The sequence below is a fragment of the Alligator mississippiensis genome, chromosome 1, assembly GCF_030867095.1.
Source record: "Alligator mississippiensis isolate rAllMis1 chromosome 1, rAllMis1, whole genome shotgun sequence".
In the NCBI taxonomy this organism is placed as follows: Eukaryota; Metazoa; Chordata; order Crocodylia; family Alligatoridae; genus Alligator; species Alligator mississippiensis.
This window is the reverse complement of record NC_081824.1, coordinates 466,624,244-466,640,063: the sequence shown is the minus strand read 5'-3', so window position 1 is coordinate 466,640,063 and position 15,820 is coordinate 466,624,244. Positions and strand designations below refer to the sequence as shown.

The 15,820-nt window shown below is 49.1% G+C and overlaps 1 protein-coding gene across 1 annotated transcript in view; it reads right to left on the bottom strand.

Moving 5' to 3' along the window:
- The window catches only part of RNF169 (ring finger protein 169), a 54,671-nt gene extending 50,188 nt beyond the window's left edge, over window positions 1-4,483 (bottom strand). Inside the window, exon 1 of the mRNA XM_059724642.1 lies at window positions 4,264-4,483. Within this exon, the coding sequence (XP_059580625.1) occupies window positions 4,264-4,483 (220 nt within the window). The remainder of the gene's footprint in view (window positions 1-4,263) is intronic.
- Window positions 4,484-15,820: the final 11,337 nt, after the last annotated feature.

Sequence of the window (15,820 nt, the reverse complement as noted above, 5' to 3'; positions counted from 1 at the left end):
GCTAACCGTACCTTGTCATGCATCCACAGATGCATCTCAAGCAAGTCCAAGGAGGTGACCCTCCCCCTTTATGTGACCTTGGTCAGGCCCCAGTTGGAGTACTGCATCCAGTTCTGGGTGCCACACTTCAGGAGGGATGTGAACAACATCGAGAGGGTCCAGAGGAGGGCCACTCGCATGATCAGGGGGCAGCAGGGCAGGCCCTACGAGGAGAGGCTACGGGACCTGAACCTGTTCAGCCTCCACAAGAGAAGGCTGAGGGGGGAATCTGGTGGCCTTCTATAAACTGGCCAAGGGAGACCAGCAGGCAGAGTCCCTGTTCCCCCAAGCACTACTGGGAGTAACAAGAAACAATGGCCATAAGCTGACAGAGAGTAGATTCAAACTGGACATCAGGAGGCGCTACTTCACAGTCAGGGCGGCTAGGATCTGGAACCAACTTCCAAGGGAAGTGGTGCTGGCTCCTTCCCTGGGGGTCTTTAACAGGAGGCTGGATGAACACTAAGCCGGAGTCGTTTGACCCCAGTACTCTTTCCTGCCACGGCATGGGGTTGGATTTGATCTGCCCCTTCCGACCCTACTAACAATGAAACTATGAGGTCCCTTCCACCCTGTGCGAATGAGTTTTGCTGAAGTGATGGACACTTCAGTTGTTGAGGATGGCTAACCCAGGCCAACTATGGAAATGAAAATAAGACTTAAATCAGCATTTAAGAATCTGGAAGTGAAAAATAACAAGTCTGTTTATCTTGTCTAATCTCTGAAGCATGAGCATCACTGGTGCATCACTAGTCAAAAAGCACCAGTGGTTTCTCTTATTTTTTTTTAAATGACAATCTTAGTTTTAGGCATGAAACCTTTTTCAAAAAATTCTCTCCAGCTTGTGTCCATTTAGCTGTGTGGCTTTATAGACGGACAGGGAATTCGCTACAGGAAATGGCGAATTCAGCGTTATTGAAGGTTTCGCCAAGAAGAGACTCCCTTTGGCACTAAACTTGTGTCGGTTCCTAATACTACAGAGATTAACTCCACTTACTGCTATCAGCTGACCAAACCGAGCCCAAGGACAGTACTTCAGTAACCATTAACTTCTGAGCGATATATTTTGCCAGCGACAAAGTAATTAGTAATCAGCCATCTCTGTGTGTGTAAGACTGTGGAAGGGTTTTTCTGAAGCATGTATTTTTCAACTTTGAAATCACAACTATGGGAGCGAGCTGAAGACGTTATACAACTGCTTGATAGGAAGCCAAGCACATACAGAAACTATGATCGCATGTATCCATCTCCTGAAAGCCTGCTCTTCACTGGCTTTTTTAACCAAGGTTCGTATTGATGGAAAAAAAAAAAAAAAAAAAAAAAAAATCAGGGACACTATCTACTGCCTAAAAACAGGCAAAAGGGGTTTTAGTGGGAACTATTTCTGCTTATCCATCCTTCCCTAAAACACACATAACACAATTTGTCTGCCTACCTCCTTAGACCAACACAGCTACAGCTTACACCCCCTAGCACAACTCTTACTTGTTAAAAATAGGTTCAGCAACACTGGTTTAAGGAAATGCCACATCCTTCTCAGCTTAGTCCTCAAGTATTTTATCCTGAGGTATCCCAAGGACTCAGATCTTCATGTAAATGCTGTACAGCCAAGATTTAACCTGTGGCTTCTCTCTACAGAGAAAGCTAACTCATGGGTCTTAAAAACCAACTCAGTGTCCGCCCCCTACTTCTCTGGCTTTGGCTCTTCTCAGCCCATATGCTGTCTAATAAAAGTTTAGGGGGCTGCAGCTAGAGAACAACATAAAGGGAACTCAGAGCACCATAAAAAAAACAAAAACGCAGCATGCAACTGCCTTCAGCCTGGATAAACATATATTACACACACACAAAACACCACCACCAATCACCTGGAGCCCAGTTAATGTCAGCGATCAATTTAATGTCATCCTGGGTATTAGAGAGGAACCAGAGTCCACCTGCCGATGTTTGCGGTATTTGAATCACACTTGCCACTTCATGGTTTCTCTTCCCTGTTGCCATGTGAAAAGGCTTGCATTAAAAAAAAAGGAAAATAATTACCAATTTAGAAAAAAAAAAAGAGTCCAACTGATTCCCTATAGCTAGACTGTTATCAAATACAGGAGCCAGAGATTGAAAGATTAGAGGGAAGAAAGTTCCTGCCAATTTGCTATTTTCTAACATTAGCAGATTCAATTCTCAGGAAGGACAAGGTATTTCTAAGTTGACCTGGACTCCTGAATGGAGCAGTATTGCCTGCCAAGATAACCTGACAGGCCAACTGCTTCTGTAAAAGGTGGGAGTTCATATGTAAAACCCTCCATCCACAACAGATCGCAACTCTATGCAAGGAAAAAAACAAAGCAGCTGCAATCTGTGCTTTATTAAAAGTGTGTGCAGCCCCGAGACAAACAATTAATTACTGCGGCAACTCCGGGTTTACTAAGCCTTGTTAACATCCTCCCTCCTTTATGAAATTCAGCCCAAGGAGACGACCGCTGGAAATTTATATCAAGAAGCAACCACAGAGGCAAGGCTATCACTGTAAAATGTAATCACACCACATGCTAGGACAGCGGTTCTCCGCCTTTTTGAGACTCAAGGGCCCCCTCGTTAGACTGAGGCTCCCGCAGAAAATGCCAGCTCTTAGCTTCCACTCATTTCTTGACTATGGAAAAGTAAGAGCGATTCTTTAGCAAACAACTCCAAAAAGCCCGCAACAGGTCAAAACAGTTTTGAGAGTGTGGGGTCCTATTTGAAATCTCTAGGTTTCCCCTTGTGCACGACGTGTTGGGGTTTAACGCTGCTCATACTGTGCGTTGCCAGTAAAGGGCTCTTGCCACACGGCGGTTGGGCCGAGACAGCGGATCCGACTGAAAAAGAAAGCCCCGAAGTGCCCCAACCCCATCACCAGCCTACAACGTTTAGCTCTCCGAAATGTTTCATGAACCCGACACCCAGAAACCGGTGGTTCTTGCAGCCCTCCCGTGCCTGGTGCGGCGTGGCCTGCTGCATCGGTGACCCTGAGGGACCTCGCCTCAGCACACTCGGTTCACGTGACACCCTCAACTCAGCCCCTTTGCGGACTCCTGCCTGGCCCCAAGAGCTGAGGCCCTGCACGATCAGTGCATGCAACACCCCAGCCTGATGCTATTCGACAGGCAGGTCCGTAACCCAGTGCCCTGCCTGCCACTGGCCCCAGAGCACCCCTGCCCCACCATGCTATTGCCACTGGACACTGGCACTGCTGCCACTGGGAGAGGGGCTCCTTTATAGCCCACACTGCCCGCTGCCCTCCCCCACGTGCTGAGCTCCAGCACCCTCACTGCACGTACGCATGCACCACCCCTACTACCCTTCACTCTGCACGTACTGAGACTTGACACACTCAGTGCATACAACACCCTCGCTCGACTGTAACCACCGCGGTCATGGCCGGCACCTTGTTCACAGCCCAACTCCGCGGGGGCCGAGTCCAGGTGCGCTCCAGCCATGGGACACCTTTCCTTCCTCCCTGCATGTGCACAAAACCGGGGACCCGCCACACGCACACGCGCACACGGCCTGTGCACAGCTATGGACTCGCCATGCATGCCTGCACCCACGCAGAATCACGCATCCTTCACGCACATGTACACACACCGCACAAAATCATGGACCCTCCACACACACACACATAGACAAGTGTGCGCGCATGCACGTGGACAAGTGTGCGCGCGCAATCAGGGCCCCTATACACCCCCCCCCACACACACACACGCACACACAGGGACCCTCCACTCCCCCCCTTCCCCCCACATAGACACACGCAAAATCATGGACCCTCCACACATACCCACATGTGTGCACACACGATCAGGGACACGCACACACGTGTGCATGCACACACACACACACACAATAATCAAGGAGCCTCCAAATACCCCTGTGTGCACACACAATCATGGACCCTACACACCCACCCACACATGTACACACACACAAGCAAAAATCACACTACACATCCACCCACACACGTACACACACGCAAAATCACCCCCTCCCCACCCCCCCAGGGGCCCCCACCCCCGAGTCAGGCCCCCCGGATGCCGTTGGGGGGGGGGGAGGGGGCGCTGAGGCCGGACCCACTCAGGACACCTCCCCCGCACGACGTGTCCCGAGCCCACGTGGGGGGCGCCGCCGCGCCTCCCCCCCACCCCCGCGGGCTGGGCCCGGCCGCGCTCGTCGCCCCGCGCGGGGCCGCACCTGGCTCCGGCGCCCGTTGCTCCCCGGCGCCTCCCGCCGGCTCGGGGCAGCGGCGGCGGCGGCGGCCCGGGCCAGGCACGCACCGCGCGTGCGCCGCCGCCTCGCCCGCCGGGCCCGGCCCCGCCTCCTCGTCCGCTGCCGCCGCCGCCGCCGCCCGCCCGCGCCGCCGCCCCCGCCGCGCCCGGCTGCCGGGGCCCGCCGCCGCCGTCGCCGCCGCCATCTTCTCGCCCGCCGCGGGGCCCCGCCCCCTCGTGCATAGCCACAGCTCCGCCCCTGCTTCCTTATTCATGAGGCGGCACCGCCCTCTCTATTCATATTCATGAGGCGCTCGGCCAATAGGGTGTGGCGGAGCGCACCTGGCCACGCCCCTTTATTTATAAGATGCTGCCCCGCCCTCCCCTCAGCCACAGGCGCCCTGAGGGGCGAGGGGGAGGGCCTGCGTAGTCCTCTCCTCTGGCACCTTCCAGTGTGGGCGCCATGAGGCAGGAAACAGCCCCTTGGGCACGACCCATGCTCTGTCCCGAGACCCTCGAAGACCTCCTCCAGGCACCGCATGTGTCAAAGAGCTCAGACGTCCCCCGCGCCAATCCCACCTGCCGGGGCTTCCCTCTCCCAGGAACCAACAAAAGGAAAAAATCATCTTCCGAATAACAAAGCTTTCCTTTTTTGTGTTAAGGGCACGGTGCCTCTCTTTTGGGGATCCTGGCTTCGTTTCCAACCCTTCGCCCGCTAGGAGCCAATACCAGGCTGACTGGAACGATGCCGGCCGCCGACCGGAAAGACCCGGGCCAGGAGCCGTTCTGCTGACGCGGACGTTCGGGTCGAAACGAATGACAAATATCGCAAAAAGCATCTGGGCGTCGAGAGGGGAACGTGACATCGAGGGGAAAGCGATGTGCCGAGAAGTTGCCGAGCCAGCGGATGATGCGGGAGAGGCGTGCGCGAGCCCCGCGCTGGGCCATGTGTGCTCCACGTGTGAGCACCAGCTGGGCAGGGACGAACAAGTGTGCAACCAATGCTCGAGCAGCCGGGCTTTGAAAGTAAACAGCTTCAGCCTCAGCAGTTAGGAGTGGGTGTGTGTGCTAGGCATGGGCTGCTGACGGAGAGAGGACGCGTGTGTCTGCTCGCCTGCCATGCCTGTGCAGCAATCGTGGCACTGCCTGGATCTTGCTGGTTTGGAGGCTGCGTAGCAAGAACCTTTCCTGGCCGGGCAGGGTTTGCGGCGAGGTGGATTTCAACGGGAGACAGCTATTGGAGAGATTTGCATGGGTTTCCTACACGTAAAAAGAATGCAGGCCTCTGTTTCATCTCATTGGACAGATAGAGACGAGTTGGTTATTGTAGCCTGGAGCTGTCTGGAGTTTCCGATCCACGTGGTCTTAAGCACAAGCAGTGTGCAAAGGGGTGTTGCTCAGACACACACTGCATGTGCTTGCAGCTCTTGGAAAGAGCACGGGGCTATGGATTGCCATCCCACTGCTGCAAAGGTCCAGGAGGAAGGAAATGCTTCCTGCTGTCGCTGCTCCAACAAGGGACGGAGATAAGTAGGCATGATGTGAAGAGTCAGCTTTGAGCAGCTGCTGCTTCCCATTGGGGTTGGGCCCAATCCCCTTGCAAGTGGGACGCATTGCAAGTTGCAGTCTGATGTCTCTGCCTCCCATGCTCTGCAAAAGGACCTGGGGTGGATGGGTGAAGAGAAGGGGGTTTGTACGACAGCTGGCGTCCTGGTTTCCTCTTCGCCCAAGGAGCTGTGGGAGACAACTTTTCCTGGTACTGTAGGACCCTACTTAGGTCTGCCCTGACCAGTTTGCTACTGCTTCTTTAATCCCAGTCTATGGGGGGGCTTTGGGGCACATGGCTGTCTCAGCTGCCTGGTCAGAACAGCTGGATCCATGCAATCTGCTGTGGGAACCTTCTGTTGCAGAGGACTTGAAGGGAGTGGTTTGGGATGAAAGAAAGTCCAGACCCATGTGCCTTTCCGCAAGGGGGTGATGTTGATGCTCCCGCAAGCAAGCACCACAGGCATCGAGGTCATTCGACATCTACTTTCCTGGGCCGGATGTCCGACTCCAGACTCCTGAAGCAAGTTTTATTCTCCCAGCTCAGTCAAGGCGTATGTTCAAGAGGAGGGCAGACTAGTGCTTCAAGGACGTCCTCAAGGCCAATTTGAAAATATGCAACATCGACATCAACATACGGGAGTTTATCACCCAGGACCACCCCAAATGGAGGAAGGGTTTGCTGCAAGAATCTCAGTACTTTGAAACTTTATGACAACAGGAGACAGAAAAATGGGAGCAGAAGATGCAGCACGTCGTTGACCAAACCAAGAACCCAGAGCCACTCACCCGCATGGAAACATGTGCCTAAGCTGCAGCAGAGTCTGTTGATCCCAGATAGGGCTCATCAGGCATCTTCAGACCCAAAAATAAAGCAATCATAGAAGACAATTATCCTCAAGTGTGAGGGATTGCCGATGATGATGATGTTGAGGGCCAGGCTTTTGAAGACATTTAGACACCTGAAGATGCAGATAGGCCTCAGGGGGATTTCCCAAAGCAGTGAGGCATCTCATTCTCATCAGCTTCACACCTAGGTGCTTGTAAAAACCCGCAGGATGCCTTTCTATAAGGTTAGACACATAATATTCTTTAAAAATCTGGCCTTTAATGACTAGCCTGTGAGGGGCATTCCTTTCCCAGCCTGCTTCAATACAGAAAGACCCCAGAGCTGTTCCTAGTGAAGGAGGAGGGTTAGTTTTGTGGCTGACACATGGATTTGTGACTTCTGTCCTGACTCTGCCTTGGTTGTCCACTGTAACGTGTCGCGTGGCTGCTTCACAGCACCTGGTATGAAAGGTGTATTGACTCTAGACCATGCAGAGAGGGAAAGGAGGAGACGGTGAGGTTAAGAAGCAAAAAGATTGATACAAGAAAGCCATGGAGATGCAGTAGTAGGACCAAGAGTCCTCTAGAGCCCAAGCTAATGCTATGGACAGAAAACCAGCCACTTGCTTTCTCTTGTTTTGTGTAGACAATACAGCTCGATACAAGTTTCAGGATCATGCTTCAACCCTTTGGCCAGCAGGGGCCAGAACTGCTCCATGCAACAGGAGCCCTTGCTCTGCCTTCTGGATCCCATGCAGGAAGCATCGGTTTCTAGTAAGGGATAAGCACAGGATCTGCCTTATCTCCCATTCCTGCTGATTTTAGACTATTGACCCTCATTCCTGTAGGGGCCCTGTATTGTCACTGATGTGGTCCTTTATGCAGATCATTAGTTATCGTATGCACCAAACAACAAGGGCCTCTATATTTCTCCCTCTGGCTGACTTGGTATTTGCTGCTTGTATAAGGAGTTGCCTCTGGAGCTTGCCTTACCCCAACTAGTTGCTCTGTCTCAGCTTCAGGCTTTATTAATGGGCAGTGAGAACTGAGTTGGTGCTCTGATACCCTTTTCTAATATAAGCTTCAATTTGATTGTAACCCAGAGCCAGAACTGTGTCTTCTCCCTGTGTTTTTACAGCACTGAGAATGCTGTGTGCTGGAGAGTATACTAAGGGCTAGATTTTAATCTACCTATTAGACGCATAAGTGGACTTAGGCACTTAAGTGTGGGTTTATTCTATCCTACTTGAGTCCCTGGAAAACAGCTGGTGCAAAAAGGGAGTGGGTCTCCTCACTGCTTTCTGCCGAGTCAGTCTTAAAGGTAAGCTGACGGCATGTTGCAGAAGTAGATGCATTCATGTTTTTCCAGGGGTGAAGGGTGGAATAGAATTGCACATAGGTATCTGCATCTACTTAGACAGCCATTAAGATCTGGCCCCTATAGCGTAACAGATTTTCAATTGCTATGAAAGGGTAGTCCGGAAAAACATAGGGTGAAGTTGCACATTGTACTTAGACCATACTCACGGCACTTAAAACACCAGCGTCCTCATGTTAAAGCTTGTTGACTCATGCTAAGTGCCCTCTGAGCCTCTCAACATTTAGCCACTTCAGGCAAGGGTTAGAGCAGAGGTGTCCTGGCTCTTAGCCACATCTCTGCTCACCAGCCCTCTGCTGGCAAGTCCAAGCTGTGCAGGTAAGAAATCATCTTAACCCTTAACGTGCACATAATCACAGCACCTTCTAACTTAAACAGTGCTCAACATTGCACAGGTTTAATACAGGCTAAGTGTAATGTGTAACTTTAGAGTGATTGGTGTATTGCAAGGATAAAAGCTGCAAGAAAGATGTGTAGTGTGGTGGCCGGCATACGGGCACCTGGTGTTGACAGGGAAGACTAGAAGGGCTCGCTTTGAGGAGGAAGGAGGAGACAGAGGTACTGCCTCACATTGCCACAAGGACTCTGCCCCCATGGAGGTCAGTCTCACATAGATGTCATGGGTGCATAAACCTCCAGAAAGGATTCAAGGGAGAACTGTTTGCAAAAACTCCAGTGGGGCTCAGAGGGGCAGGGCTGTCGTTGCTTGTTTATTGAGAGACATAGCAGAACGGTCCCTGACAGCTGGAAATTGTGTTGTGGGAGCTGGACCAAGAGAAGAGAGAAAACCTGGCCACTTCTGGGCCTACATGCTAGTCTAGTCTAAATAATCAGTCCAGGCTTTCCCTGTGTATCTGAGTCTGCCTGTGCCATGGTCTCCCCTCTTCCTAGAGAGTAGGGGACAAGGAATACAGCAGGGTTAGCTACAAGACCTTGGGGATACAGCAAAGGTGTAACAAGCCTAGGCCCAACTGAGGAAGAGCCAGCCCGAGGCCACAGCTGGGAGAAGTCAGGAATTAGGTAAGCTGAGTCATTCACCAGAGCTACAGAAACATGGTCCTTCCCAAACAAGCCTTTATAAACCCAGAGCAGACAGCAGCAAACTTCTTGGGCAGTGGACTGTTGTGTTCCTGGCTGCTTGGACTGCCTTGCCTAGTCCTGACAGTCCCTTCTGATCTTGACTCTGCAGCTCTGACCTTGGCTCTGCGCTCATGACTTGGCTTTCTCCTGGACTCTGCTTGCCTCTTGATACTTTAATCCCTGACCTCAGTTTCTGGATTCTGCCCTCTTCACACAGGTGACCTACCCTACCTATGCCCTGGTCCCTTACGAATAAGAGTCCCTAGGAATGTCTTCTATACTCACCAGGAACTGATTGTAATCACCATGGCAGCTTCTTTGTGTGTCAAATGGTTTGATTGGCCTTATTGCCTGTTCAGACACCTTTATCTTGACAAATTGCAGGATTCATTTTAATTAGACATCCCTGTTGTGTATTCTCTCCCCCCCTGGGGCTGGATTATATCCCACCTCTTAAGTACGTAAGTGGACTTGGGTGCCCAGGTATTATTCTACTCTGCGTTGCTTGAGTCCCTGAAGCATGCTTAATACAAAAGGAGCTTGCTTCCTTCTCCTTATTGCCTTTGTGACTCCTCCTTAAAGGAAGGGTGGTGATATGTTTAACAATTAGATGCATTCACCGATTTTTCAGGTCTTGAACAGGGTGGATTAGAATTGCATTTAGGTTCCTAAATCCACTTAGGTGCCTGATAGATGGAACAGAACCTGGCCCTGGTGTCTGAGGACTGTGCAAAGTTAAATGAAATATTTCTCCCAGAGCTAGTCTCATCTTAGTGAACAGCCTTTCTATGAAAATTCCCACCATTTAATTGCCACATTCAAGAACCTGCAAACTTCTTTACTTTGGTATAAAGAATAATAGAAACGTACAAAATATATCTATGAAGTGGTGAGCTCTTAGAAAATGGATTTGTCTTCCTTTTGGTGCCTAATGGAAGGGGGTCATAGTTTGATTCCCTTTGAGGGCACTGCAATACATCATAATCATCATCATCATTTAACCCATCAAAAACTGTCCTTACAGAACACAAAGAGTTTCATGATTCTCATACTCTTGCAGACCAGCCAACCCTAAAATAAGGATGGCACTTATCCCTACACATAATATAGCTGAGTTCTGTTACAGTTAATGTTGTTTATATATATTTATAATATGTTAAATTATATACCCCTAGATCTACAAATGCAATGGTTTTATTATTTGGTGAAGGACTGGGTGGGCTGTACAAAAAGATTAGAACTTTGTCTTTTTTACAACCCTCCCCCCAAAAAACCCCAAACCAAAAACAAACAAACCCCAAGATGTCTTGTGTGTTTACAGGTATTAATGGCAGTTTTTGCTAGAGATTGCAAGGATCTAATTTCTTTTATAAAATGCCTGCTTATCTGTGGGTGAACCTCATTTTCCTCGTGATTGTTCTTAAACGCAAATGGGGATTTCCATTTCAGCCTGGATGACACAAGAAGATGAGACAGGCAAAAAATTGTCCTGAGACATTGTGATGGAATTAAGTGGCAGATCTACCATTTAGCTGAACTGGATCCTAAAACTTGCTTTAAAAAGCACGGCTGCCTTGTTCAAAAGCTTATGTTTTACTGGCGCAAACTCTGTCACTGTCACACACAGCTATTTTAGCCCAAAGCATTATGCACTTTCTCACAGAGCTTTTAAACAGCACTTGGCCCAACAAATAGCTGTTTTTCTCCTGTTCAAGAATAGCAAGCTACTTGTGATCTTTGCCATGAAAAAGGTACTTAAAGATGAAAAATGTAATAATTAAAGAAATGCTGATTTTTTTCCCTCTTCCCCTTGAGAAATCAATATATTTAAGGGGAGCTGCCAGCAGAGTTGGCCAAAAAGATACCTTCAAATAAGCAACAAATGTAGATTGAGGAGTCAATGGGTGAGAGACAGTAAAGAGACGGGTTGGATTTATGACACATTATAACCTGCCTGACATCTGACTCCCCAGGTATCACTCCACTTTCATACCCCTTCTATCCCCCCCCCCCCCCCGCCTGTCTCTCACCCATTGACTCCTCAATCTACATTTTCACTGACTACCTGTCTTGTATGCATACCAGCCCAGCCACTGGCTTCTTTACATTTCATTATGTCCAGGAAGAGCACACACCAACTGCTGAAACTTCCTTAGCCTGACAAAGGGTTTTTGAACCCAAAAGCTTGCTTAATAATTATTTTCCAACTATTTGCGTTGGTCTAATAAAAGATATCAGATTCACCCAAGGAACCTTGTCTGCCTATGTCCTTAGACCAACAAGGCTACAACCTACACGCCTTAAAGCACTCAAAGCATGCTGGGAATCATCAGCCATGATCTGGAATGAAAATGTCTTCTCCATTCAAGTGGAATGAGAAGGGAAGAATCTGAGCTCTTCAGCTCACCCCATCCTGTCTTTCCTGAAGGTAAAATATGGGATCGTTTGATAGCTCCATAGCTTTGCAGTGCCTGCCAGTAGCTAAAGTGTCTAATCTTTGGTGCTGAGACTTAAGCAGTATTTATGTTGTTTCTATAAGAATGAACCTAATCACAGATCTGTATCTTACCAGCCAGAGGAAGCCAGAATAGCCTGACAAAGTCTATCCTGCTGGTGCAAAGAGACTTGGTTGGGAATATCATAATGTGTATCCCTGTCAATTGATTTTGCAGCGGCTTCCCAGAAGGTGGACTGGTTGGGGAGGTGTGAACGGGCCAGAAGGTTATGGGAGGGAAGGCAGTGGAGACAAAGTCCAACAGAACAAGGCGGAAGAAGTAGCTATGGAGCAACATAGATACCAGAAAAGCTGCCACTATTTTATGCCAGCTTTGATCACCACAGGCTTTTCCTCTTCTGCGTTCATGGCACTCACCATGGCTGCCATGATGATCTCTATGGCTCAACTCAATTTGTTTTCCATGTATTCTGTCTTTTCACCTACAATAACATTTTTCTTCTTGGCTTCCGCAACTTCTAATGTTGCCATGGTGACTTTGTACTTTTAGGAAGAAACGTAGACAGGCCTACTAAATCAACATATGTCTTGAACTCCCAATCATAAGGAACTTAAACCCATCAGTTAATGCATCATACTTAAAACTTCACTTAGATGATGACACTGGGCCTGTTGTCAATGGCCTGTGGTCTTGCCATGTTAATGTTGGGGTTCTGGAAAAGTAAGAAGAGTTGTTGAGTTTCTACATCCAGGTTGTTGAATTTTAGAAAATGTTCACCTCTTAGTTTTATACTTTCCGACATATTTCTGAGTCTCAGAGTCTGGGCAGAAAGGATCTTGCATGTTCTTGTTGCAGAAATACAAATGACATAGAGGATTTAAATGCATCCAGAGTTGTCACTTTATCTATGGACAAGTGCAGCATCTTCCGGACCAACTCTGTCTAAGGCAGGCTTATAGTAACTCATATCCTACCACAGCCAGATGGCCAGGACATCTCTGCAGGGATGACAGACATCGGGAGAAATAAGACAAAGCTGATCCTATGCGGTAGCATAGGTCCTCTTTGTTTCTCCCCTGGTTCTCTTCTTCCTTTTGCGGTGTTAGAATAATCTCCCTCCCTATCATGTTTTGACTTGGATAGCAAGTGCCCTGTAACTAAGATTCAGCATAATGGAATCGCTGATGTTAAAAACATACTTTTGTACATTTTAGGTATTTTGATTATGGATACTAGCTTCTGGTTAATGTGCTTTGTTAACTATGTACAATATACTTCATCACTGCAATGCACCCACCTCTGGGGTGGAAGATGTCAGCCCACCGTAGCATATGGAATACTCTAACAGGTGTCCGCTCTGGGCCGATCCAAACGTGGCCCGCACACCTGTCCCTGGGGCAACCGTCTGCCTTCTTGTCTGCCATGCCTTGTTGTTAATTAGTTAATTGATGTTAATTAGTGGGAGGCTGCCCTTTTATTGCCCTGATGCCAGGGGGCGCTATCTGCAGCTCCGTTTCCTCCCCTACACCGCAGCCCATGCCTTGCCGATGGAATAGACGTTGTCAGGTCTCAGCCTTACTGTAATCTGTCCCCACCTCTTTCGATCTGCGCCCTCTCCGGTGCTAGGGCTCTCCACAGCCCCTCTCTGGGCCTTCTCCCGATGTTGCCCCTTCTCTGGGCCTTCTCCCGATGCTGCCCCTTCCTCTGGGGCTTCCCCACAATGCTGCCCTCTCTCTGGGGCTAGGGTCAGTGCACCCCGGATGCTACACCCTCATTGGCACTGGGGTCCCCACACTGCTGTGGGTCCCCTATGAGGCCTCCTCCAACCCCTAGTAGCCTCACCCAAACCCTCGGTATTTAAATAACAACCAAACACAAGCCCCTGGGCTGTAACATAAAGCCACCAGGCTAAAACATCATTCAAGCCTGCCGGGGAATACTCCATCCCTCAGCAGTGTCAAACGCTGCTCCTGCAGTCAGGCCTCCCCTCTCTTCCCTGAGAGAGCTCTTTCCCCTTTGGCCGCTGGCAGGGAACTGCTCCTCTGGCCTCAGCCCCTGGACTTTATATGGGAGCCAGGCCCTGCCCCTTCTGGTCAGCTGACCTCCTCTGGTTGCCCCGGCAACCAGCAGGTGGACTCATTACTCAGTGCTAGGGCTCTTCCCCTAGCAGTTTTCTCCTTTCTTAGGAGCGGGGCACCTAAGTGCTCTGTGACAAATACCCAGGAAAGGAAATTTTGGCCAAAACTTCCTTGATAAATTTCTTTTCCAATGGAAATTGCTCCCATAGTCTTGTCCCTACTTCTCCCCCACCTCTAGCTCTCCTGTTTGCATCCTCTATTATTATTGAGCTATTGTAATTTATATTGCTGCATTGATTTTGAAAAATCAATCATTCAGATTTTCTAACAAATAATATTTACTAAAAAAAAAAAAGGAGAATGGTAATCATGACTTTACCCTGCAGATTGGTAAAAGTAGAAGGTATCTTTAGACTTGTCCTTGGAATGTGCTTGATCCCAAAGCCAAAGCATGCACTCAAAGACAGTGCCCAGTAGATGTCTCTGTTACCTAGCACCAGGCCTTACATTAAGTATTACTGCAGATGTTAATGTGCTCCTAAAAAAAGCAAAACTTGTTTGTAAAGCAGCAGGTCAGATTTGGATCTCTTGCACCAGTGGGAATTTGGAGTCATTCCATCAGTCTCAGAAAAAACCTGATCCATAGCATTCTCCATTCCAGAATTACACAGAACATGACTAGGATTAAACTGAAGGCCATAGTTTCGATGCCTTTCTCCTGCTTTTTCTCTTTTCTTTCATTCCCAGATTCCTCTCCTTTTAAACATAAGATAGCTTTGCCCTTGGATCTGAGAGACTAGGGCAGTAGGGAGAGTGCATTACTTATAGGAAAAAGATAGCGATTCAATTGGTGCAATCCAGCCTGTCTACACATAGGAAGCAAACGTACATATAGAACGTCACTGCTCCAAGATTAGGATCCTTGCATAGCACAGTGCTGGCCTATAGGCAGAGCGAGAGGGGGCTCCAGTCAGTCCCACTTACCCAAGGAAGTCCATCCCAAAGGACCTGGCAAGCAATAGCATTGGTTGGATCCCAAAGGAAAAAGGCCAGTGTAGAAAGCCTTCCCCACTTCTTGCATATATTCTCAATCCACTGAAGAGTGCTGTCCTTGGCTAAGAGGCACATGGCAGAGGTGGTACAGTCACCTACCCTGGCGATCTTCAAAAAGCATCTTGATGCCCTTCTTCCTGGGGTTGTCTGACCCCAGCAGTCTTTTCTACCCATATGCAGGAGGACTGGGCCCCTAAAAAGCTATGAAACTATGACATGCTTAGTTTGCCATCTTCCTCTCCAATGTACAGAGGAAGCAGGTGCCATGATCTATTTTCCATAGGAGTTGGATATGTGAATGGACAAAGATGCCTCAGTCCTGGGATCACTGAAGTCCCAGACTTACCACCTTATTACCTTAGGGTAGCAGAGAACAAAGCCCATCAGCCAACTCATAGATTCATAGATGTTTGTGTTGGAAGGGACCTTAGCAGGTCATCGAATCCGACCCCCTGCCCTGGGCAGGAAAGAGCATTGGGGTCAGCCAACCCCAGCCAGGTGCATGTCCAGCCTCCTCTTAAAGACCCTCAAGGTAGGGGAGAGTACTACCTCCCTTGGAAGCTCATTCCAGATTTTGGCAACCCTTACCATAAAGAAGTTCATCCTGATGTCCAATCTAAATCTGCTCACTGTCAGTATGTGGCCATTGTTCCTAGTTACTTCAAGGGGTGCCCTGGTAAACAGAGCATCTTCTATTCCTTGCTGTCACCCTGATGAATATGTAGGTGGCCACAAGATCACCTCTCAGCCTTCTCTTGTGGAGGCTGAAGAGATCCAGGGCCCTCAATCTCTCCTTGTAGGGCTTTGCCTGCAGGCCCCTAACCATATGAGTGGCCCTCCTTTGAACCCTCTCGCAGTTGTCCACATCCCTCTTGAAGTGCGGCCCAAAACTGGACACAGTACTCCAGCTGCAGCCTGACCAATGCCGCATAGAGGAGAAGTATCACCTTGGATCAGTTTGTCATGCACCTGCTAATGCATGATAAAGTCCAGTTAGCTTTACTGATCACTTTGTCACATTGAAAACTCATACTCATCTTGGTGTCAACAGTGACTCCAAGATCCCTTTCTGCTGCTGTGCTGCTGAGAAGGTCCTCCCCCAGCCTGTAAGCGTGCTGGTGATTC